At 39.3% G+C, this 25,516-nt stretch overlaps 1 protein-coding gene across 3 annotated transcripts in view; it reads left to right on the top strand.

Annotated features, from left to right (window-relative positions):
- The first annotated feature begins 218 nt into the window (after window positions 1–218).
- Window positions 219–25,516, top strand: part of CDK12 (cyclin dependent kinase 12) — a 719,108-nt gene continuing 693,810 nt past the window's right edge. The window contains exon 1 of one of the 3 annotated variants that reach the window (XM_044055051.1): window positions 219–1,958. In XM_044055051.1, coding sequence (XP_043910986.1) covers window positions 907–1,958 — 1,052 coding nt within the window. In that variant the 5' untranslated portion in view covers window positions 219–906. The remainder of the gene's footprint in view (window positions 1,959–25,516) is intronic. The other 2 variants (XM_044055049.1, XM_044055050.1) reach the window with 2 other exon arrangements.

The following is a 25,516-nucleotide window of genomic DNA, read 5'->3' as shown; positions in this document are numbered from 1 at the left end:
CTATCCACCGACAAAATGTTAAAACAGCCATTATACTGGATGCAGTCCATACTGAAAATATGCGGAAAAATAACATGCCTTAACACACACGCAAAAATCTGTGCGGATGATACAAAAAACTAACCTCTCACCCCCAATGCAACTATGGTGTAACCACAACAAAGCCTTTCGTAACGTAATTTGAGGCAGACGCGCAGACGTTTCATTCAAGCGTTTTAACGTTTTAGTTAGTTCTTGCGCATTGGAAGACAGAAAAGGAAGTAGTCGCGGGTAGGCGGAACATTTGTCAAGAAAAAAAGACTGACAGGTTTGCTACTTCCGACGGTTCTGTAAAGCTACCAGCCGCTGGAGAGAAGCCACAATGGCGTCAGTGTTTTCGGCATAGTAACAGGGGTTAGATCTGTTTAAAATCCGCTTCCATCGCCCTAAAAACGGGAGAGATAGATTCCCTGGGCTATTATAACAAAACTAGAACAATTACCGCACAAATATGTACAGCCATTTGAGACCAAAAGCAATTAAATAGAGGAAAATTAAGGATATAAAGTTCATAAACTGAAAATCAAGTTTCATTTTCTGTTTTAAAACCCAGTGCTGTTTGGATTCCAAGTATTTCTGTGTTTGGACTCCAAAATCATAAACTGAAGGGATAAAGTACTTACTTTTAAATCTGGAAGTGGCTTCAGAACACAAAATTTCTGAGTATATTTGGATCTAAACATAAAACTCAAAGGACGTAGAGCGCACCGCATAGTGTGCCCTACAGATGAACAACGTTCGTTTGAACTGTTGTGCAATCTATTTTCAGTGTAGGAATAAAAGAAAGAGAAGATGATGTGAATGTTTTTAAAAAGAAGAGGGCTTTTTTTGTTTTGGTTTGCGCAGCCCTTTCTGCAGCATTAAGGAATGCCAAACTCAGAGAGACATGGGAGTAAGAAGGATGGAGGAGGGTCAGGCTCCTTGCAGCAGAGCAGCAACAGCAGCACTTCAAACAGCAGAGACAGACATAGGCCTTCCTCTAAGCACAAGAAACACAAATCTAAGCACTCCAAAGACTCACCAGTTATTCAGGAGCCACCACCAACAGTGAATGTTCTTAAGCCATTGGTGGAATATGATGATATAAGTTCAGATTCTGATACTTTCTCTGATGGTCTTGCAGTTACTTTGGAGAAAAAGGAACATGAAGAAAAAAAAAGCGCAGATAAGAATGAAAAAACACACAGACATCGGCATACCCATAAGCGACCCAAAGAATCTCATAAGGTTAAACAGGTTGAAAAGGAAAGGAAACCAGACAAAAATTTGGAGAATGCTGGTAAATCTGGGGTAAGTAAGGATAAGGACCGATCATCTGGGTCTTCAAAGCGACAAACAGCGGATTATGATGACCATGGGAAAAAGGACTATGTGTCGCAGTCTTCGTCAAAAACTAGTAGCCGGGATTCCAAGCTGACGAAAATACACAAAGAAAAGAGCAGGAGGGACAGGGATGTAAAATCTGGACAGAAGGACCGTCTAAAAAGTCACAGAAAAAACAAGGACCCAGTAAAAAGTTACAAAAGTTCAGACAGTCCCAGAAGGAGATCTAGGAGTCCTCATCGAAAGCGGTCTGTCAGTCCAAGAAGAGACGATAGTCCTGTTGCAGCTTATGGTTTGGACTATGACGTAAGCCCTTCAAGGTCTCATACATCTAGTAACTATGATTCTTATAAAAGGAGTCCTATGGTATCTTCCCGTAGGCAGTCTTTGAGCCCAGTGTACAAGGAGCCTGCTGCTTATCAAAGCAGTACTCGGTCACCCAGTCCGTACAATAGAAGGCAAAGGTCTGTCAGTCCTTATAGCAGGCGGCGTTCTTCCAGTTATGATAGAGCCAGTGGAAGGTCGCCTAGTCCTTACAGCAGACGGCGTTCGGATAGCCCGTATAAGCGATCACGAAGTAGAAGTCCTTTATCAAGGTATGTAAAACAAATATGGTAGTAATATAAGTGGTTGTTTTTTGTTTCTATGAAATATTTAACTGCTTTGAATTTTTTACTTTTTTTGTGTTTGTGTGTTGTATACCCGCATGCAAGAAGCATTCATGGAAATGTAGAGTTTCTTGTACATGTGTTTTTATATGCTGTGGGGCAATGCAGCCAGAACCCTAAAAGTGACCAATAGACTTTTTATGTATTTGTTGTTGGCATGCAGTTACTTGTACTTTGTGGATCTGTTTAACTATGCTTTAATGCTCTTAAGCTTTTCAATGATTTAACATATCTTTAGCACAAAGGTAATTTGTTTTATAGATAGTAGCAGTTACTCTGCTTTGTAGGATAATAGAAATCTTTTAATACCTTGTTGCTGCTGTGGGTTACATTTGTAGTCTTGGATATGTGTTTTCAGTGCAGGCTTACATCTGTGCTTAATGGGAGACGGGCCTTTTACAGTGTAACTGACGTGTTTGCAAATAAGGTTGATTACTGTTTCATGTGGTAGAACAATTTTTAGTATAACCCCCCCCCCCAAAGAAAAAATGTTTATGCCACCCTGAAAATAAGGTAGGATTTGGAGGGTTTTTAGACCACAACATGCTGTGCTCTGTTCTTATTCTTCATTCGCTAAATTGAACCTGTCAGAAGAGCAAAGCAGTAGGCCATAAAGTTGCCATTAGTTTTGACGGTCTGAATTTAAAGTCTTGACATTTAGCTGAAGCTATAGTATCAAGTGACACTGGTCCTAACCATAACACATTTATGTTTGAGCAGAACGTTGAAACTGTAGTTTTATAAAGTTTAGCTGTTTGCTGGGAGTTTGCAGTGAATTTACAAAAATGCAAGACAGTTGTTGGTACTATATAGAAATGAACTTGTTTGAATTGGTATTTGCAGTAAGCTTATATTTTATAAAACAGTAATTTGAAGTTAGCATTTACCTTTTTATATCAGTAGTCAGTGTGACAAAAGGAACATTTAAAGTAAAATTTCTGGTTCGGTGCATGGGGGGAGTAGTTGGACAGTTTTGACATTTCTCTGTGCCTTCTCTGCAATTTTTATGTTTACTGCATGTAATTAGGAAGTTTGTGAGACAATTGCTGTTGCTACTTTAGTTTTAGTGACTTTTACTAATGTTCTGAACATTTTATGCAAATGTCTTTGTGGTACTGTTCTTTTTTTCTGCGAAATATCAGATTAACAATTCTGAAGAAATAATGAAAAGACACACACTTGTATAATACTTGTTTTCTGTGGTTTAATATGCTTAAATCTTTTAGCATGTTTGCAGTTTGGTAAGTGATATGAGACTAGGTAGCTGTATTTCTTCAGTTCACTGAAGGGATAATAAGTTTCCTGTTTTGGTTGAAAAGATGAACAGTGAGTTGGACTTAAGGAATTTTGATAAACTTTTTTCAGTAAATTATGTAGGACTGTTTAGGTATGTTCATGCTAAAACATGTGTGTAGAAATGTGAGTTTTTTTTAATACATGTGAAATTTTTCACAAGTGATTGCAAAAAGAATGGCTTGTATGAAATGATCCCTCCCCACTTTTTTTTCTAGCAGCAAAATGTGTCCTGTTTATAAAAATATTGATTTGTGTGTGTGTGTGTGTGTGTGTGTGTGTGTGTGTTTGTGTGTACATTTAATATCTTTATATATTTTTTTCTGTGCCAGGCAGTCTAAAAGATCTGTTTCCCAAAGAGTTGAGACCTAGGAATTTACTTAGTATTTTTGACTAAAGTAACTTTTGTCCTTCATACTGCCCTCTGCTTGCACAATTCAGTAGCTGTCTTCCTTCATGCCAAGGTGTAGAGGTTATTCTGACTTACTGTCTTCCTACTTGGTTCTCTTTTTGGAGGCATTTTGTGTTTCTGTCACTTGCTATACTTTTTTGCATTGACCGTTGGGTACTACCCCTTCAAAAAGATGATTTCCTCCAGTATTTAGTAGTTTTGCCTTTCCACACCACTAGTGGAGTGCTTGGTTATTGGTGCAATATACTCACTTTCTGTTTTGTGGTCATTATTGACAGATATGGCCCCAAATAATAGGTTCATAGGTAAGTACTAGGCTAGCTGCTCTTTCTGGTAATTTTAAGCCTAGCCAATTTCCCTTATTGTGCTTGAAATAACCTGTCCCATTTTATATGTTAGCTGTTATAAGAATAACTAGGATCATACTATAGATAATTTGAGGGGACCAATGCATAGGATAAAACATTTAGGAGCTCTGTCTGTCCTTTAGTAGTACAGGGGGCAGTCATAGGGTAAATTCTTTTTCCATCCATAGATCTAAGTTGCGCTCAAAAGTGGACAGGGATGAACTTTGTTTTATGTGGATGGGGAGTCTGTTCCACAGCAGCGGCAAAATGTACCTGTTCCTCCGAACCATTCTGTAGATGTTGCAGAAGAGGTTTAGATCCATAAACCAAGTATTTCTGACGCCATTGGACTTGTTGATGTGCAGTAAATCAGTCAGTAATGGGTCACAGAATGCCTTGTATGCCAGACATAGTTCACCTATTATCAGTCTGTAGGGTAGAGTAAAGTGACAGGGATTTATGTTGGTCCATGTAGAACACGTTGTTTAGGCCTTGTAGCCCTTTAGTAAGTTATCTCTGCGAGCATTCCAGTTGTTGCATGTGTCTGGACATATGCATGCCAAAGGTGGCATTATACTCAATGACTGACTTAATGAGGGATGTGTACATGGACCAATGACATCCGTAGATTTGGACACAATCCCTTTGTTTAGAAGCTGTGCAATATAAAATTACTTTCTTACAACAATAGACGCATGGTGGTCAAAAGGTAGGGCACTGTGCACGCAAGTTCCCAAATCCTGAACAGCTGGGTCAACTCTTAGGGGAGTATTGTCAGTGTGGTAGTTCCCTGGGGTAGATAACTTCCCAAAGGATCCAGCAATGCATTTTTGGGCTGTTATTTTCACACCATAATTTTGACACCGGTTATTTAGTTGACGTACCTTTCCTGCAGGATGTCATTTGGAGATTCAGTGACTGCTCCTAGTTTGCAGTCGTTTGCAAATTTAGATGCTAAATTAAACTTACATTGCTCATCTGGAGAGAAGTCCATAAAACTTTTTTTAGTTGTCCCATCAATGCATTCAGGAGGTGTGCCCATGCTGATAGGTACTGTTCTGTGCATTCCCTGTACCACATTCATTTACATAACTTTTACTAGTATCAGAAATCTCTGTTAAGCTTATGTTGAGGACGTATTTGTGATTTATTGCAGCAGCCTTTACTTTTGTGTGATGTTTTCCTGGTAAAGCCCCATCATGTAGTCAGTTATTTTCTTAGTAGTTATGTAAATTTTTTTTTTTTTTTTGCTGAAATGGACCATCGTGGTTCAGCCCACCTACCTTTTAAATAAATAAATAAAATAAGCAAAATAAATCTAAATGAATGTCAGTGCTGCTCAGAACATGTGAAATAAGTGTTTGAAACTGGGATAGTATTTAGTATTAACAGTGGCACTTGGTGGCCAAATTTTCTATGTTAGAATAGAGCTGCCACGGGTACTGAACATGCTCTTTAGATCATCTATGAACCATTCCATTTGTATGCATCTGTTGTTTACCTTAATAGCCTGCTTTGTGTAGTTTTAGAATCACCATCTAAGAGACAGACTTGTGGAACTTGATACCAGTGTCTGTTTTCTGTATGTGGCCCCTGGACTGTGTCACCAGGTACATGGCAGAGGATACAGATTGTCCGTGTGCCATAGTGGAATAAACCAGTGGTAGCAGATGACTTTCCACAGTATGTTGCAACTCTGGCTTATTAAAACCAGGTCAGGAGTGGTAAGCTTTGGAAACATTGTTTTTAATTTGAAAAAAGATTGGTGATGGACCTGGATTGGGACATCTGCTGCTACCTGGAACCATCTACCAAGTGAAGTTACGAATCAAGAATCTAATACCATTTTAATTGACTTTAAAAGAACATCTTAAAACGAAGGCCCACTTGCACATGCTTTAGAGTATCTGGCTAGTACACTGCCTTAGTTGCTTTGCATAGTCCGCAAGTTGATTTGTAGTCTGCATGCATAGCAATTGTAAGTGCTGTAAATACTAGTCATACTTTAATGCTTGCTTAGATTAGTCAGTGTCAGTTAAACTGTATGTTTGAATTGCCATTAAAGAAAAAAACTTTGTGTATGAATTATTAACCAGTTGCCTGCAGTCTTAACTACACGTACATACTTTTTATCTTCAAACTTACTTGCTAATTTTTAAATAAGCTCTCAGGTGTGATTGAAAAGGGTCAGTAGTTACCTACCCGGTAACAAAATTATAAATAAGTAAAATAAGGTTAATTGTTTCTAAAAAATTGGAATTATAGAATGAACTTGCACTGAAACAGCAAGCCCCTCGCAATGCAAAGGTTAGGCTGGTATTTTTTTTCAAAGCTTTGAGCTCCATTAGAAGCTGCAGATTTTCTCAAATTATTTTCATAACTTACTTATTTTTTTACTTTCATTTTCCCATATTGGTTTCTCAAGTCTAATTGGTTTCCGCACTGTATTGCTGTTGGACTGTTGTCAGATGTTGTCTTTTTGGAAAAATAGTGTTTAGTTGACAAAGAAAATGGCCTCTTTTGTTAACAACCTCCGTGGGATGTGCTAAGTCAAATAAGAGTTATTTACCCTGTGCACATTGAATTGCATTGATTATATCTGTTGTGTAAATTAATTTTATTGCGGTACTTTTCCCCAGCCTGAGACTGAAATTAGTAATTTGTGATCAGTGCTCTACCCTAGTTAACAAACTCTAGTAAACGCACAAAAATGAGACAATGATATGTGTTCCTGCATGCAGACGTAGGTGGTATTGTTCATTCATAGCTGTTGTGATGTCACTTGTGACTATCCAAGTGACAGTGCAGCTGTGTACCTCTAGATTGCCCTTTAGCTGGTGTTTTTGTTTTGGAGTGGATAATATTTAATGCATTACCGCACTTGTTCTTGTACACACAGTCTTTCTACTCTTTTACATGTTTAGCAGAAGTTTCATAAATATATGTATATCTCTGTAGAAGATGAGCTGATTGTTGAATCTGCTAAGCTTTTTCCTTTTTCATGAATTTTATGTAGTCTGTGCTGTTTTATAATGGAAGGTTCAGTATTGTTTATCAAGTGTTGCTGCTTGCGGTCGTTGAGCAGGTCAGATGCTAACACTTGCATTTCTGCATGACCTAGTGTGCCATCATTAGCAAAGGCAATCAGAAGAGATGAAAAGTCCCTGTTAACAAAACACTTTTTTTAATAAGTTGTATAATAGCCTTGCAGTATGACAACATGTTTGGAATAATCTGTGATTTATCCGCTCAAGCTGCAGTTCCCCACTCCTTTTTAACCATGTTAATTTTAAGTAAACATCCCCAGTACTTGTGGCCCAGTGGAGTGCTGAACTTGCTGATGTCTTGGCCATGTTTTTTATCTGTCACTGTTTCTGTGGTTCGACCCCCTTATGTTCACATAACCGTGAAAGTTCTACGTTTCAGATTTCATCATATGTTCCAATAAATTTGAGACATGGTTTTCTTTTTGATTGTACTTTTGCATCCAGGTAAGCAGTATTGCTGTCTTGTGCTTTCTTTACCAGAGATCAACAATGGTCCTGGAATGTTAAGGTAGAAGACTGGTATTTAATTCTTATTTCTTCCTATTGTTTTGTGGTTCTGTATATTGTTTTCACCAGTCACCTTGTTTCCCCTGAGGCCAGTGTGTCCATTGCCATGTGTCAGTTTTCTCCCCTTTCTCCGTCATTCTCTGCCGTAGCACTATGTTCTTGGCTCTACAGTCAGACATTGTGCTTGAAGGCACCTACACATCAGCTCTACTACTGTAACTCTTGATAGTGTCTGACACAGAACTTCTGACCATCTCTTTAGTTGACTGGCATAAGTTGGATCACTTTCATGTGTGACCTAGGCCATGCTGGCACTTTCCGTACATCTCAAATGTGAAGCTTGCTATAATACATTTTTATTGCAAAACTGGATTTACTGTCTCTGAATTCATATTCATAATATATTAATAAAATTTATTAAAAACGTGAGGGGGTCACAATGTTTTTTCCTTCTTTGCAGTCCAAACTATAACACTGCATTTCTGTCTCCGACTCTGAGCTTAAATTATACCACAGTTGTTTATGTACTCCCTATAATCGCACCTAGAATGGCTAGATACCCTTCAGTAAATTTATTTTTCATTCCGACTTGTTTCAGAATTTTTTTTTCTGTTCATATCTTGTCTTGTTTCAGAAAGAAATTTGTTTTAACCTGCTTAACAGGGGTTATACTGCAGAGATTCTTTTAATTTCCATGGTCTTCACTCACAATTTTAAATTTGGAAGTTGTCTTTCTGGGATCATTAAAGTTCTGTAAAGCTTAGTCCTTCAACTGATTCTGTAAAAGTTTTACTTCAGTTGCTAATGTGTTTTATGTGAAAAATATGTGTTGGTTATACATCCATGCAAAAATGCAGCAAATCACAATGAAAGGCTTTCAAGAGTTTAATGTAATCTTAGATTAGAATATGTAAATTAAAAAAGAACCACAGTCACTACCTTAATAGATAATCTAAGAAAGGATGCGACTTAGAGTACTATCAATGTAGGTAAGTAGCAGATGAAACCCCCTCATTTATGGTGTATAACCTGTATCATGTATCAATCTAAACTGCATTTTGAGAGATGGGAAAGACTAAAAAAAGTCACCTCCATTGGGCAGTCCTTGTCATAACCATTTTGGGTATAAGAAATTAAAATTTAATAAACCCTTCCAGTTTCTGCAGTTTTGTCGCTTAACTGTAACTTTAGTACTTTATACTTTGGATAGACAGTCTTTTTTTGTACTTTATTTGAATGATGTTGCACATAAAGCATTAATTTCAAAGTTAAAATGATGCCAGAGGTTCCCTCGTCTGTTAAATTTTTTGACATACTCGTTTTAAATGCAGATGGCTCTGCCTCTTCATGTGTAGCCAGACTCATCTGGGACAAAGAGGAAGTATACAGTTGCACAGATACACTCAACATGTCCGCTAAGCAGCATTTTTAATGTGAAAATTTTAAAGTTACTAATAAATGCTACTGTCACATTTCCACTTAGATGTATGGTTGGGCCTTTATTTTTGTAAATATTTGTGAACTGTTTAAAGGGCTGATCCTAGAAGGTTGTGTTATAACCACTACCTAGGCGAATATGCACAGGGATGGGGGTGGGTGCACTAATGAGTAAAATCTAATGTTCCTCGTATATATACACAGTCTGTGAGGCAAACACAAACTGGTTATAGTGAAATAATCATTAGGTGCAGTTGGTATAACTGTGTAAGCTGTAGTTTAATGGAGAATGAGGGAATTAATGTGTAGTTTTGTTTTTAAGTAAGAGTACAGAGTTGTGCAAAAAATCTTAATTTACTCTCCATCAGTATTTCATTTCTGCTTGTAGACATTCATTTTGTTTGATATGAGCTCTACTGGACATACTGTATGTATTTGTGGTGCTGTGGGATTCCTTATGTGCCATGTCACTCTACCTGTAAATGCACAGTTGTTTTTATCCTTCTGCCTGATGTGCTCCACTGATTCTGTACATTGCTCTCCCTTTTAGGGACCGTGAGCCATGTTTTCATGCTGAGCTCTGTCCCTTGTGATGAGAGGGGCAAAGGTTTAAGCATGAGTTTGAGGTATGGTCGACTGTGTTGTCACAGTTCTGGATTGGATGAATAATTACGTACATTTAAAAATGCAGGATGTTTATAAAGAAGTCAACTTTTCTTGGTCTTTGAGATCTCAGTAGGAATGATTCAACCAGCTGTATTCCTTGGGAGAAAAAAAGGAATAAGATAGTAAATGGAAGAGGAGTCTTTTTAATATGTGAGAATGTAACGTAGGGTGGCTCAGTGGTTAATGTTACTGCCTCACATCACTTAATTCTCTACTTTGGTTCTCAGCTGGGTACTTTTTTGTGTAGTCTGCATATCTTTCCTGCGTTCATCTGAGTTTTTGCTGGATGTTAGTTTTCTCCCTCATCCTAAAGACATGCTGTAGGAGAATTGACGAATCCTCCAAGTTGTCCATAGTTGTGTCCGTCATTTGAGTATGTGTAAATGATTCTGCATTCTGTGGTAGGCTGCTGCCTTAGCCAGAATGAGTTTTTATGGCACATGACCGTTGTATATTAGAATAGGCTCTGGCTCCCCTTTGATGTTGAATGTTTAACTGGAAAAAATAAAAGCAGCAGTGTTAAAAAAAAAAAAAAAAAAAGACGGAAAGTTAATGATAATGTATATTTTATGTATTTACCTTTATTTGTTAACTGGGTGACCAAGTGATTTTTATTGAGTCTATATGCGGCTTCAGGCACATTTAACATACCATTCACTCATTGATTCTTAACAATCTGGTGTTCACACTTGCTGTATCACTGAGACTGCCTTTATGTCAAAAAATTTGGCAGAGAAAGATGGCCAATGTTGGCAACATCTGTCAGCATGGAACAAAACCATAAGCTATGTATGTTTCTCAGTTTTTACCTTGCTGCTTTCTTTCCATCTGACCCTGTTTGTCTATTGGCCTATTTGTTCCCCTTATACAAGGATGAGAGCTGTCTGAGAAGGGGGCTATTGTAGAGGCAGCCATTGGGGATGGTTTGTGTTCTTAATGTATAATGCCCTAATCCTACTGAGCATGCCCACTAGCATGCTCAGGGTTTGGTATGCAGTGAGCATCAACTAAGGCATGTTTTCAGTGTTCTTGAGTGACATGACTCTTCGGGAGACTCCTATTCCCCCTTCCTTGAAGCCAGCGTTTCTGTGGAGTTTCCAGTCTGAACTGGGCGTTTGGTACTAGACTGTGCATCTTAGGCTTTTACTCCCACACTCTTCCCCTGAGGATAGGCAAGCAGACAAATCTGTCACTCATCGCCTTCCCTATGCTTGATGCTACTGGTGGCCTAGTCTCCAACTGAACTCAAGTCACCCGAGTCTGAGTCAGGGCTTCATCCTTCCATGCCAGTAGAGATGGCACACCATTGCTCAAATTATGTGGAGCTGAATGCTGGCCAGTTCCAGTTGCTGACTTAAGCGATTTCCAGTTTTCAGATGGCCACATTACAGAACACTACATTTATCTTTATCCCCTTTTTTTTCTCTCTCGAGATCACTTTGGAAGTGTTATTACCTTGTCAGGAATTTTATGTATCGGTGAATATGTCATGAGAAGAAGATGATAATGTGGATCAAGCCCTTGATACTGCCACAGGTTCTCTCAGTGGGTGTTCACACCTTCGGTTCTTTACATCTTGACCAAGAGCTTTTGGACACTGAGATATACTGGTTGCAGCTTTTGCATAAGTCTGCAGCCCTACTTGTTCACCAGTCCTCACTGTTGGCAGCATGCTACTCTTGTGCTGCAGGGGCTACACTGGCAGGGCCTGGCTGGTACTGCCGTGTAATTAACATTTTTGTGCTGGTGTTTCTGGTCCATGGAGTAGGCATTCCTGTTATGGAGAAAAAAAAAAAGCTAATTGCGACTGTTAGAGATCCTGTGGTATAGTTAGAGACAACTAGTGGTTGCAGCTTGAGCCTCACACTCCTAGAAGATTTTGCAGTAATTTCAGGAGTATACTAGCTTGATCTCTTTAACTGATCTCTGACCTGGCCTAGTTAGATGACACTAGATAATCAGTGTGAAGTTTGCTCAGTTTTCTGTGTTTTATGAATATTTTTTTATTTCTTTTAAATGTGCTTAGTTTTTTAAGCACAGTAGAAAGCAAGATTCGCAACTCAACAACCTATAAATCCCAACACTGTTGTTGTATCTTTCGGCTTTTCCCGGTTAGGGGTCGCCACAGCGGAACTCCGGTCCGCTAATGATTGGCAGTAGATTTTTACGTACCGAGTTGCCAGCCCTGACGTACAACCTTCAATGAAGGTACGCCCATTCACGCATGTCTCCACACAGAAGACGCTTTAGCTGAGAATCAAACAGGACAACGTCTTACTGTGAGGCGACAACGCTACCACAGCACCACCACCGCAGTTACTAATCCATAAAATATTTGAACTGGGAACTATCACACCTGCTTCTCCATTCACAGCCCCAAATCATACACTCCATTCTATATCAACCAGCTGTCTGTCTAACTGTATCATCCCTCATCTTCCACTATGCCTCTACAAGACATCTCCGAAGCTCATCCTAAGACCTATTAAAGGTCCACAAACCCAAGTTAAAAACTGGATACAGCACTTATAGCTACCACCCCTCTATTGCATGGAACAATCTCTCACTTGCAATCAGAACCCTCACAAACTCTAAACAATTTAAATCAGCCACCAAAGAATATTTTAAAAAGAATTGGATCTGCCACTGTACGCACCCTCCCTGACTGCATCCATCTCAAACGGCAACCATCTGTCCCCCTTTACTCCTTACTCTCCTCCCCTATATTCACCCTATTTCCATCCCTACCTCTAAACTCTCTTCCTTATCTCCAAATACCTCTGGAGCTACTACCTCTGTTAATGTTAAACATAGCATAAATACTTTACTGTCTTATCTTTTTTATATAATTTCCCATGCTCATGCTGTTATCACCTTGTCTTTCAAGACCTGTAAACTTTTGTGACTACTGAATGCGCTTGCTCTTATTGTTATCCCCTTTTGTTCTAAGACTTATAAACTTTTTTGTGACTACTGAGTGTTTTTAATTTACCATGTTACTTTATATTATGTTTAAATTGTTCAACTATTTTGAACCAAGTTACTCTGTGTTGTGTTTAATTGTTTGGAGCTTTTCTCCCCGATTTTCCTCTGAAAAAGGGCTTTAGCTTAGCCGGACATTCCTGATCAACAAATGTAAAATAAAATTAAGGCACTACTATTACCCAGCCTGCACATGTGGAGACTACTCAGCTGCCTTATGCAGTATGCATCTGAACTGGTTTTTATTATGAAAGGAAGCACTGATGCTGTAAAGACATTTTAGTAGGAGGGTGCTCTTGCAGGAGACTTTTCTGAGTACTGCTGGGTAGAGATGTAGAATTAATGCTTGGGCAATAAGCCTGAAAAAAACGTTGGCGTGAGCCCTAGTGACTGTTTTCATGTAAACCCTTGTATGCAGTGACCTAAATTCTTAACAAATGTACCAATACGTTTTTTTTTCAGTAAACATTTTCTTTTTAACACCACATCTACATTCTCTTGTCTTATGGTTTACTGTTTGTGTAATTTTAGAATGCATGGTATTCGTCAATTAGTTTGTGTTTTGTGGCAGATCATGAAGTGGGATTGCATGGTTATACCCAACCCCTTCCTTTATTTTTCAGTCAGTTTTAAATAGTCATAAAAAGGGCCACGAAAATTGTGAACCATTTTATCAAAATATGTGGAAATATTATGCAAAAGTTGTACCTAATCATTTTGAGAGGATAAAGTGTTGTAACACATTTATAACTTTTTTCTTTTCTTTTAGCACTATCCTCACTTCCTTTTATGGAGTTTGAGGTAGCAATGTGTTTTATTTTCACACACACACTCAACTGTTTCCTGGTGTGTCTAGTGTAATCTGAGGATGGACTTGTGCTCTGTCCTATGAAAAGCCCATAAGGGATTTCAAAAACATCCCTTACGAGGAAACGCCATGATAAGGTGTTGTGACAAGGATTTGTTTTTTTTTTCTTTTATTTAAGGCTGTCCTCACTTACTTTCTTTTAAGGATTTGTAGATAGTAGTGTGTTTTATAGATAGTAGTGTGTTTTATAGGTAGTAGTGTGTTTTGTAGATAGTAGTGCGTTTTATAGATAGTAGTGTGTTTTAGTTAATTTGTGTGCTCACTCCTGTCTTTTTAAAGACAGGAATCACATATTCAACTATTTCCTAGTGTCTAATGTAACCTGAACACGGGCAGGTGCTCTGTCCAATCAAAAGCCAAAAGGGCTTTAAAATGCATCCCTTACCCTCTACAATTTTATTGTATTACATTTTTTCAGCTTGTATTAATCACACTGGTTAATCACTGTCATGTGTAGGTACCTTCGTTTTGAGTTTTCCTTAAGTCCAGCACACACTAAAGGCCTGTGTAGTGTCTTCAAGGCCTTTAAACATTACAACCAGTGCAACACATATGTATTAGGCATTTGTTTGTATGGTCCATCATGAGTAGAGTGTATTGGAAACATAATTACTTGCTCTGTTTTCTGTGAGTTTTTAAGTCAAGTTAGTGAACTGCTGCCAGTCCCCCCACACAATACATTAAGTGGTAGCATTTAATTCCAACACTCCTTAAATGCAAAAAAATAAGCTGTCAGAAACCCTGAAAAATATATAACATTAATGATCATGGTGGTTCATCTGTAAAAGAGCTGATATGTACTTTGCTTCTTTTCATTTTGTAAGCATGAGTTAGGTTACTTAAACTTGCATGAAGCATTGAATTCAGCTCCCTTGAACATATTCAACATTTTAAACAAGTCATTTAATTCTCATATATTTAAAGCATTCCTTTGCAGTTTTAATATAAATCGTCAATAATTTTTGTGCTGTGATATATTTATTAATGTTATATGGGTGATTCCTTAATAAGGATATTCCCATGTAATTCTACTGTATGTCTTGCTGACACCCCTGGAGGGCTAACATGGGGGTGCATCCATAGATTTAATGGCTAGGTACCTACACGCTTAGTCCATTAAAGCCTATGCATGCACCCATATGCTCTCCCAACGTTGACCTCACTAAAGGTAAAGTTCAGTGCACTTTTCTGTGGTGTCACATATGGAGAATTAGTACTTTACTAAGGATTTAATTTTAATCAGTACTCTGTAAAACAGGCATGAATGGGAAGAAAATTCAGATTGGCACTAGAGGGAAGACACACCATGGTGCATAAGGTAAGCTTAAAATTGTGACTAGACACAGTAACATTTGGGATAAACAATTAAAAGCAGGGCCACTCAGCTTTGCCTTGTAAAGAGAACATTTTCATCTTTTCTCACACGCATTTAATTTTCTCTATCACTGGCAAGTTCTTCAGGTCCAATAATCTAATTCAGGATTTATGTGATCAAGCTTTAACACACAGCTCAAAGAATGAAACCAGGAGTAAAATAAATTACTTACCATGGCTTCCCTTATCTTCTATTGCAACAGTTTGTTAAACTTCTGCTATATTTAATATGTAAAGTTTCAGCTGTTTGTCATTCTTATTCAAAAATATAATGCTATAAATTAAGTAAATAAATATGAAATTTGTGCTGAGAGCAAGAGGAGATTTGCAAAAAATTGCAGGATGTGTGGATGCGGTTTTCCAGTTGCCCTGGTTATAGGTGTCTTTGAGATCTAGTTGATTCTTCGTTACATGTGCCAACTCCATTGCCCTGATTAAATCTGTTTGATTTTGGGCCACTTACATATGAGTCTCCAGCATTGTTGTGTAAGTTAGAAGCAGAAAGCTGTGTATTATCTAATGTGTCATGAATTGTGAATTCAGATTCTTGTTGGGTGATTGATTATTCCTGCACACTTACAGGGTGTAAAACATTAAAAAGAAAAAAAAGATACACTAGATTCTTCCTTTCTTGCAACTCAGAGCTGTGAATTTGCTTGCAGGAAAAAATTGTTAAACATTAAGTCATTGATTTACATACACCTGTTTTGAAGTCCACACATAATGAATAGCTTGTCACTTTGATATGCATCTGTTGGATCATTTACCTGTAGCTTGCATGTGTGTCCATCCATTGTTCTGTGTGTGTCAGTAACGTCTGCATTTGTGTATCGTACACATGCATATTTATATGTGTTTATCCATATAGGAGTCCTGGGGCTGGGCTGGGCTAGGCTACGGTATGCTGGAGGAGTGTTTGTCTCTACATGATGTAGGAATAGTTTTTCCTGGAACAAGCAGGAATCTGGGTTTTGGGACAAGGAAGTATTGATTAGTGCCTTGACACTGAAGTGGACATGAAAATGCTCCCAAAATAACAGTACATTAATAATAACCACTACCTGGAGTTTATTATTTGAGATGAATATTGTGATAATTATGACTTTGAATGGGATTTGAGGGATCATATTTGTGTGTACAAGTCAAGAAGATGACCAGTGTGTTGTAATATTTTTAGTGCTTTTTTTCTTCTTGATTTGTTTTCTGATTATGCAGCATAGTGTTTGTTTATTTTTTTATGTTTCCCTATTGCCTGCCGATAATCAGCTCTCCCTTTCTTGGGAGCTTTCATAGAGACAGTTAAGAGTTCTGTTAGGTCTCTAACACTATCACCTGATGACTGGTTCGAACAAAGCCATTATTGTGGGGGCATTCTGTAGCCTCCTTTAAATGTTCTTGCTTCCACACACATGACTGTGTGGACTACCATGTCTGTATCACTTTATTGAATACCCTATTCAGTGAATGATTCTTCGTCAAACTCACTTAAGCGAAACATCATTTTAGTAAATGATCATTTGTGTCTTCCTGATGCTGGCCTACCATTAGCCTTGATAATGCATTGACACATTTGTTCCCTGCTGGTTGAGTGACAGTTGCCAAGGCAGTTTTTCAAGCATCCATCAGGACAGTTTTGCTTTATGATCTTAGTCTCTGCAGTGACAAAAGGTGTTCCCTCTCCTTATGCGCGTGTACGCACACACACTTTACACAGACCTGTCATCACTGACTTAGTAGGGTCAAGCCCATATCTGTAGTACTCTCCATGTTGGACTTTGTGCTTATTCCCAGCCAGATGTTCCTGTGCCAGAGCTGCTGTTTGAACTCTGGTGTTGTAGTTCATATTCAGATGTTCCTGTACCAGAGCTGCTGTTTGAACTCTGGTATTGTAGTTCATATTCAGGACTTTTGTCTTCTAAGCTGCAGAGGTGGGCTAACTACATACCAAACTTTGACAGGGAGCATGATGTTTTATCAAAAAAAAATCGGCTTTAGTGAAAGCCCTTATTAACTGGAATGACTCCCTTTTCCTGGTGTTAGTAGGATCCAAAAATTGGCTGTTTTTAGGTAAGGTGATGTGGGTGGCGAAACCCACTCCTCCATGAAGTGATGAATCTATTTGACACATTTCTTCTGTTAGCATTTCAAGTTGTTAGATATTGTTTCTGAGGGTGCCTGTCATATGTGATCATATAGCTTTTAATGCTAATGAGCTAGTTATAGTAATTTGTATAATGTGTAGTGCACAGAACTTCCCTTGGTTTCATTTAGAATAGAAACCTCATGGATGTTAGACTGCATCTTTTGCCTCGGTATGTTATTTCATAAACCTACTGAAAAAGTTGTCGGTGAGTGGGAAAATGTTCTGTTAGAACTAAAATGTTTACCTGCTGAAGTGAAAACATAAATTTGTTGTTAGGAGTATGTGTAGAATTACAATTTTTAGTGGAAATGGTCAAATCCACCATCCTGGGAATTTTGCACTGCAAAAATATTTGATAGAAAGCTTGAAGTTTTTGATCCAGAAATTTGAATTATCCATTACTACAAGTGAAGTAGCTGGAAATTCTTAAATGGTTTATAGAATAACCATTTGAAATGGCGGGACCTGCTAGAGTGAGTCCCAAAATATGGAGACCGAATGGCTGAAAGAACCGACTTACATATACAAAGTCCAAGATGCCATTTCTCAGAATACTTCCTTTTCTCTGAGGTATGGCGATCTCTGAGTAGTTGTATACAGGTTTGGGGGTGTAGGGGGCTTGCCCCCCCAAAAAAAGAAGTTTAAAGGAGAACAGTTTTCAAAATTCACTTGTGTGTGTTCTTTCCTTTTTTGGTTTTGGCTTGTCATCACTCAGGAGCCAGGTTATGGTGCTGCATTCCTATGTTTTGCTTGCAGTAGAAACCTTAGAAGTATTTAATCATTTTACATTTATTGATTTAGCGAACGATAGTCAGATTAGTAACTCATATAAATGTAGGTCTTATTTTCAAACCAGAAATAATTTACCTTTTGTTAGACTTTTTTTTTTTTTTTTTGAACAAGAACACAATGTCTTGCAGAGGCTATAGATTCGTACTGTATGTTCCTAAACTGAAAAATAGAGGTAAAGACTGTGTATTTGGTGAGCAGTGTGATTTTTTTTTAATAAGTGCTAGAATAGTTTGAGGTGTAAAAAATAATTGATGCAGGGGACAGGCTTTTAAGACCAACATCTCTCCTTATCAAATGCTGTGGTTGTGTGCAGAGGAGGTTAAACTAGTAGCGCACATTTAAAAAAATTAACTGTTGAAATAACTGTGTGCAGGACAGCCTAGTGACATAGAAGGATAAAGCCCTGACTGTGGCCCAAGGTGATCTGGGTTCAGTTAGCAGCTAAGCCATGTGGTGGAGGTGTGGTAGGGAATGGTGGGCAAGCCAGTCTTTTAGGAAGACAGAGTGGGGAGTCAGCCTCCCATGCAGAAGGAGTAGTGATATATTTGCTTGCCAGGGGATGGGTGTTACTCACCAAGCTAAAAACCAGTGGGAGCTTTCTAAGGCGGGGTTCAGAAGTGTATACTCATATGGAGAGAGCATTACAGGCCTCTAATGAGATGTGTATTACACATCCTGTAACAGGGGATGGGTGAGGCCATAGACAGTTGTGCAAATGTCAAGGTCGGAAGACCAGGAGATTTCAGAAGTTTCTAGGGGTCATACAATATTTGTGTTTCATATGTCGCTGCATGGCTATGAATATGCATCCAGGAAAACGGGTAGAAAAATGTGTACCTTGGAAATGGAAGTATGAACAGGAACAAAGTTTTAATTGCATGATCCTTGATACAAAAGCTCTAGTATTACAACAGTTTGTTGTTTGTAAGCCGCTCCTGTTACAAGTAGGTGATAGTTAGAATAGTATAGTAGTTGAGATTCTTATATGAGAATTGACTTTGTTTTGAGGGGGGGGGGGTTCAGGAGCATTTACACATGCAAAGGAAATGTACTCAGAAAAGTTACCGCTGTCTGTAGTGTACAGATGTGAGATTCCATGGGTAGGTTTAATTGCAAAACATCTTGAGAAAGTTTTCAACGGCTCCTTTTAGTTTGCAGAAAATGTTAAGTATGGTCTGAAAGTTGAAACTAAGCAGGCAAGGAACTCGGCACAGCAGATGTGTTGATATAAAATGTATTTACCAGAGTATCCTAGTGAGCTGTTAAAAGAACTGAAGATTCGTTAGTGCTACAGTTACCAGTGAGGCAGAAGAAAGCCAGCTTAGAAATGCATCTGCTAGAAGCTATTATAATGAAATGTTGCTGTGAGAAATAAATCCAGCCTTACTTTTTCCATTTAAGAAACCAGACGTGTGCAAAGCATGATGTTCCAAGCGTACAAAATAGTACCTTTCCTTCCTGATCACTGTTCAGTATTCCTTTCTAAAGGGATATCCTACCACAGGTAGCCATACTTTTGGCCATCATTCCAAAGGCTTTGGCCTTTCCGGGTGCCATACGTCTGACATATATGGCCTTATTCCAGGGCATAAAGTTCGTAAGTAATGTATGGATACACAATCCTCAGAACAACTTTGCTGCTAGTCTGAATGCTACTTTTTGTGCATAGTCTGTCGTCACTCGGGTAACTTTCATCACGTTGTTTCATATACTGAGCTTCCAACAGGTAAGTACCCAGTTGGGGACGTCTGCTTTTTTTCATTTTGTTGGTTTACCATTTTACATGTCATCCAGAAAGGAAATGTGACTGCAGTTCCACATAAAGATAAATGAGACCAGTGCCTTTTCTGCTTAGGTGCAGACCAAAGTCTTATTCATTGTGCTGTTTGTCAGGTTTTTGCACCCAGTACCCTTCATAGCAATTTTTCTCCCTTTCTGTTTAACTGGAAAACCAATGTTTGAAGTTACTTGCTGAGGGAACCATGGCTTCTGAATCTGCCTGCACAGCTGTTCAGCTGCGTCCTTAAGAAGTCAAAAAAGGTTCATTTAAAAACTCCTGCTGTCCAGCTTCTGCTGAACATCTCCATTGGGTTGGATGAAGAACCTAAGGACCATCCGTTGCCACCGCCAGCTCCCTTTGTTGTAACCCAGTTGGAGGCTGACATGGGGTTGGTTTCTTGTAAGTCAGCCAGGGTTGAGCATATATCTGCTACAGATGACCAAGGGGAGCTGCTACTGTTTTATTTTGGAAAGGCCTAGAGAGATTCCCCAGATACTTGTTAGGGAAAAGTTTCCTGATTCCATCATTGTAGTCAGACAGGGCTCTGAACCACCTAATGAGTTAGGGCTGAGGCTCTTCTGAAGAAGCAGCAGCAGCAGAAGTCCAAGCATGCATATCTGTGGATCCCCGTTTCACTTGAGGTCTTTTTAAGGCCCTTATGGCCTTGAACCCCCCCCCCCGGGATTATCTTTGCCTTCTGCTGTTCTTTCTTCTTCTAAAAGGTATTGGGAGTCTGAGTCTTCTGATGAAGATGTGGCCTTTAGATACTGGAGAAGAGTCCCTAGAGTAGTTTTCTCCGATCAGTTCTTCTTTTGCTGTCCGGTCAGAGGATGAGAGTACTCCTTCTCTGGATTCCCCTGTTGAGGAGCTTTCTTTTTGTGACAGCATTGTGAAAATGATTGAGTAGTTTCAGTGGGAGAGTTCCCAAATTTCTGAAGCCCAGAAAAGGTATTATGCTCTTTTACAATTGGATTCTCCTAGGCCTTCTGTTTCTTCCTCATGTTATCCGCTTTGCCTTTTAGTCTTTCTACATCTCCTAATATCTTTACCAAATATCTGACAATAGTCATAGCTTACTGCAGACTCCATGGTATCCATAATTTTCCCCATCTGGACGACCTCATTCACGCTGCTTCACAGCAGGTTTTTCAGACTCTCGACTTTACCATAATTTTGTTGCAAAATGTGGAGTTCACCCTCATTATCAAAAAATCTCGTCTAACTCTTTCCCAGGATCAAGTTTTGCTGGGATGCAGGATTCAGACCTTGGCTATGATGGCTTTTCTTCCTCCTCCCAAAGTCACCTTCTTGACAGCTTTCTTTCAGTTTCTTCTTCATTTGCAAGTGGTGTTTGCAAGAGAGTTTTTGCAGTCCCTGGGGTACATGGCTTCCACCATTCCAGTGGTTACTTTTGCCAGACTCCACATGAGGAAACTTACTTTGTATCTAAAGACAGGCTGGCTTCAGCATTGTCACTCTGTGAAATTGCCCATTCCACTCTTGCTTTGTTTTGAACAAGGATTTATGTGGTATTCAGCAGATATCTCTGAATTCAGGCGTACCTTTTCAAACTCTTTCACTTACAATGGAGCTGTATACAGATGCTTCATGTCTGGGATTGTTGGCATCTTCTAACAATATCCGGGTCCAGGGAATGTGATCTCCCCAACAACTGGAGAACCACATCAGTTTCAAAAAATGAAAGCTCTGCTTTTGACTGTTTAAGCCCTGCATTCAGTCTGTGTTCTGTGGCCTGTCCAGGTTTACACAGACAACACCACTGTTATGTGGTATTTCTTAGTAGTTCTCAGCTTGCTAATAAAACTGACTGTTGTAGCCTTGTGTGTGCCCCCCCCCCCCCCGCAAGTACAGTAATCCTAACTGTCCAATAGACAGTATACATTTAATTCACATCCCTGTGACTAAATTAACTATCAAGAGCAGCCCTCTCAGTGCTTTCTGCCTTAGTTTTAATCACTTGGAGGCCCACCTGTTTATTTGCATCTCTGTACATTCCCCTTCATTGCTAATGTATCTCCCTACTCTAATCTGCGCACAAACTGGTTACTAATCAGCAAGTCAATGTGAAGACACACTCCCAACCTTAATAAACTTTGCTGTCTCTTCTCTCCTTCTATTTACAGGTAGTTTGAATTATTACTTACCCCCTCTGAGGCCTTCACTGATTTCCACTGATTGCCTCTCTGGTTTCTTTGCATTCCACCTGGTTTACACCCCTTGTGCTATCTCCCTCCCCCAATCCAAAGTCTATATTAGAATTCTGCTGAGCATGGAGCCATCTTTAAATTTCTAGTCTCCCACCAGGACAGAAGTGCTCCTCCGCAATTACATTCTGCTTGCCGGTAAGCCGTTAGACCTCAGGAATTTGTTTTAAAAGTGTTCAGATTTGTAAAGTAATACTTACGTTTTGCTGTATTTGGATCTATACAATTAGTATTCATTTTTCTGATTCCTGACTACTGATCTGCTTATTTGTTTAACTGGTTGATTCTGTCATTCAGGAATTGTGTTTTTACTGACACTACCACTGCAGCTGTGTTGTTTCTGTGCTACTAAAACTGCTGTTATAACTGTAATGTACATCTAATTGACCTAGTCTTGGAGTTAGAAACAGTATTTACTGACTTAGCACTACAGTTGTCTCTGCTACTGCTTCAGCTGTGCTGTTGTGTTCATTTTCCTTTTTCTTGTATGCACAGGATATTTGGCTGATAAATGTATTGTGCGTGGTTTATTAACCTGTTTCCAAACCAAGTTATGGCACTGTGATGTGGTTACTGTTGAAGCACTCTCAAAACTGTAGCAGTAGCATCTATTCCTCTGCTTTATCCACACTATCCTCAGATTTGTATCTTTTACACCCTCCTATCTCCTAATTACTTCCTTTGACCTGTCTTTGTCTCCTTCTACTAGCTTCATCCTGTCTTTTTTTCTCTCTTCAGAGCACACTCAAGCAAATCTGCAGTCTGCGGCTACCACTCCACCCATACAGTATAAGAAGGAATCAATACTGCAAACTAAACAAGGATATACATTTTGAGTCTCAAGAGCATGGTCAGTCCACCCAGGCATTCTACTTGTATGTTTTATGAGAGTGAAGCTGTTACGTTAGCAGTATTTCTTAGTAGTTCTCAGCTTGCTAATAAAACTGACTGTTGTAGCCTTGTGTCCCCCCCCCTGCTAGTACAGTAATCGTAACTGTCCAATAGACAGTATACATTTAATTCACATCCCTGTGACTAAATTAACCATCAAGCAGCCCTCTCAGTGCTTTCTGCCTTAGTTTTAATCACTTGGAGGCCCACCTGTTTATTTGCATCTCTGTACATTCCCCTTCATTGCTAATGTATCTCCCTACTCTAATCTGTGCACAAACTGGTTACTAATCAGCAAGTCAATGTGAAGACACACTCCCAACCTTAATAAACTTTGCTGTCTCTTCTCTCCTTCACTTTACAGGTAGTTTGAATTATTACTTACCCCATCTGAGGCTTCATTGATTTCCACTGATTGCCTCTCTGGGTTCCTTGCATTCCACCTGGTTTACACCCCTTGTGCTATCTCCCTCCCCCAATCCAAAGTCTATATTAGAATCCTGCTGATCATGGAGCCATCTTTAAATTTCTAGTCTCCCACCAGGACACAAGTGCTCCTCAGCAATTACATTCTGCTTTCTGGTAAGCCATTTAGACCTCAGGAATTTGTTTTAAGTGTGTCAGATTTGTAAAAGTAATACTTACTTTTTCTTTTGTCTTGGTTGGCTCTGCCCCGCTCCGTTCGCCCTCGCTAACGCTCGGGCTCTCTCCACTGCCCTGCCCCCCCCTATTCCCTCGGGCCCCCACTACATCTACATTTATAGTACTCACAGCCACACCCACAGCTCACCCTCACATCACCTCCACCAATCACAGCTCCTCAAGTCATATCACATTATACCACACCAACTTGCTCTACACAAAATACTCTGTCACTCTCATTCCCACTAGGCATTTTTTACATCACCCACACTACTTCCCCATCCACATATAGTGCAACCCTATAATTCCTATTCAGACCCCCCCCACCTAGAAACAACTTAAACTTTATAACCATGACTATCACGCAACCAAGTCTAGTCTGTCTTCTCATAATTCTTTACAACACCACAAGTTATCACTCTAGCAATATCCCTAAACTTAGTAGCACAACACTGTATTATGCACTCTCGTATACAGACACCACACATTATAATGATATCTGCCCACAGTTATTCAAGAACCACATAACGGACCAGTTCAGGACTAAACACATATGCTCTCATTCCTACTCCAAAAAACACAATACTTTCTCACACTCCTCTCCAAACTCCATCATCTGTATAACCATTTTAACTCCAGGCTCACCATAAGTGGGGATATCCACCCCAACCCAGGCCCAAATCCATCCTGTCCAACTCAAACTGCTCCAACACAAATGTCAGGACATAACATCCCCACTTTCTTCATCCCTGGGCAAATCAACAACAGCAGCAAAACCAACCATCTTTTAATGTTAAATATTAATATCAGAAGTATCAAAAATAAAATACCTGAACTCCAGGCCACAATAGCACACTACTCCCCAGACATAGTTGCTTTAACAGAAACCTGGCTAAATAAAAACATAGCTAACTCAGAAGTTCTCCCTACTGGCTACAATATCATTAGACAAGACAGACCACTTCGTAAAGGGGGTGGAACTGCCTTACTGTACAAGTCAAACTTAACTGTCCGTCAGTTACCAAACTCCTACCCCTCCCCCAATAATTGGGGCATACTTATCTCACAACTTCAACTTCACCCTAAAAAGGTCATCACCACAATTGTGATCTATATTCCACCTGGTAATACACCTGCTAGCCTTGAAGACTTCTTATCCTGGTGTTCTTCCACATACTCACAAGAAACCCTTATTCTGGGGGACTTCAACCTAGATTGGTTCACCTGTATATCAGAACCACCAAGTAATCTAATAAATCTCCATGGCTACCAGCAGCTAGTCCAAATTCCAACTAGATGTGATAAAAAATCTAAAAGGGAATCCATCCTTGACTGGGTCCTAAATAACAACCCCACATTGTACCCTCACACAGGCAGTCTCCCAGACACCTTAAGTGACCACAACATAATATACTTTATACGTAGTAGAACAAGCATATGCAAAACCACTAACTATATATCCACTAGAAACACAAAAAAATTATCTCCTGAGGTCCTCGACACTTTACTCTGTAACTGTGACTGGACCCCCCCTAAAAACCCTCCCACTTGACCAGGCTGTAGCATATTTTAACAAAACATTTCTACAACACCTAGACACTGTCGCTCCATTGCGCAAAATCAAAATTAGAACCTCTACAAACCCCTGGCTCAGTAAAGAAACCAAACAAATCCTCAAGTCCAGAGACACTTACTATCAAAAAAACAAAGAAACACAAAGCCTAACTAAGTACCAAGAACTGTGAAACCGTGCAAAAAAATGCATTCGGCTGGACAAAAAATCCTACTACACAACGTTACAAACTAAATACCAACACAACCTGCAAAAATTTTGGAAAAATGTAAACCAGCTACTAAAATCCTCCCAAAAGGCTCCCCCAAACCAACCACCCCTGACACTAAAGTTCCCATCGAAACACAATTCACCTCCCACTTTGTGAACTCAATTTTATCCTTAGTATCACAGGACAGTTCCTTCCTCACTACCCCCCCCCCCCAACACAAATAACACTAATACAAGCTTTACCCTCAAAACAGATTCCACCACTTCAATCAAAAGCATGCTCTCCAAACTAAAAAC

This window comes from Protopterus annectens, chromosome 13.part0, assembly GCF_019279795.1.
Source record: "Protopterus annectens isolate FY-2018-M chromosome 13.part0, PAN1.0, whole genome shotgun sequence".
Classification (NCBI taxonomy): Eukaryota; Metazoa; Chordata; order Ceratodontiformes; family Protopteridae; genus Protopterus; species Protopterus annectens.
Note: the sequence above shows the minus strand (reverse complement) of the source record. Positions and strands in the feature narration are given on the sequence as shown.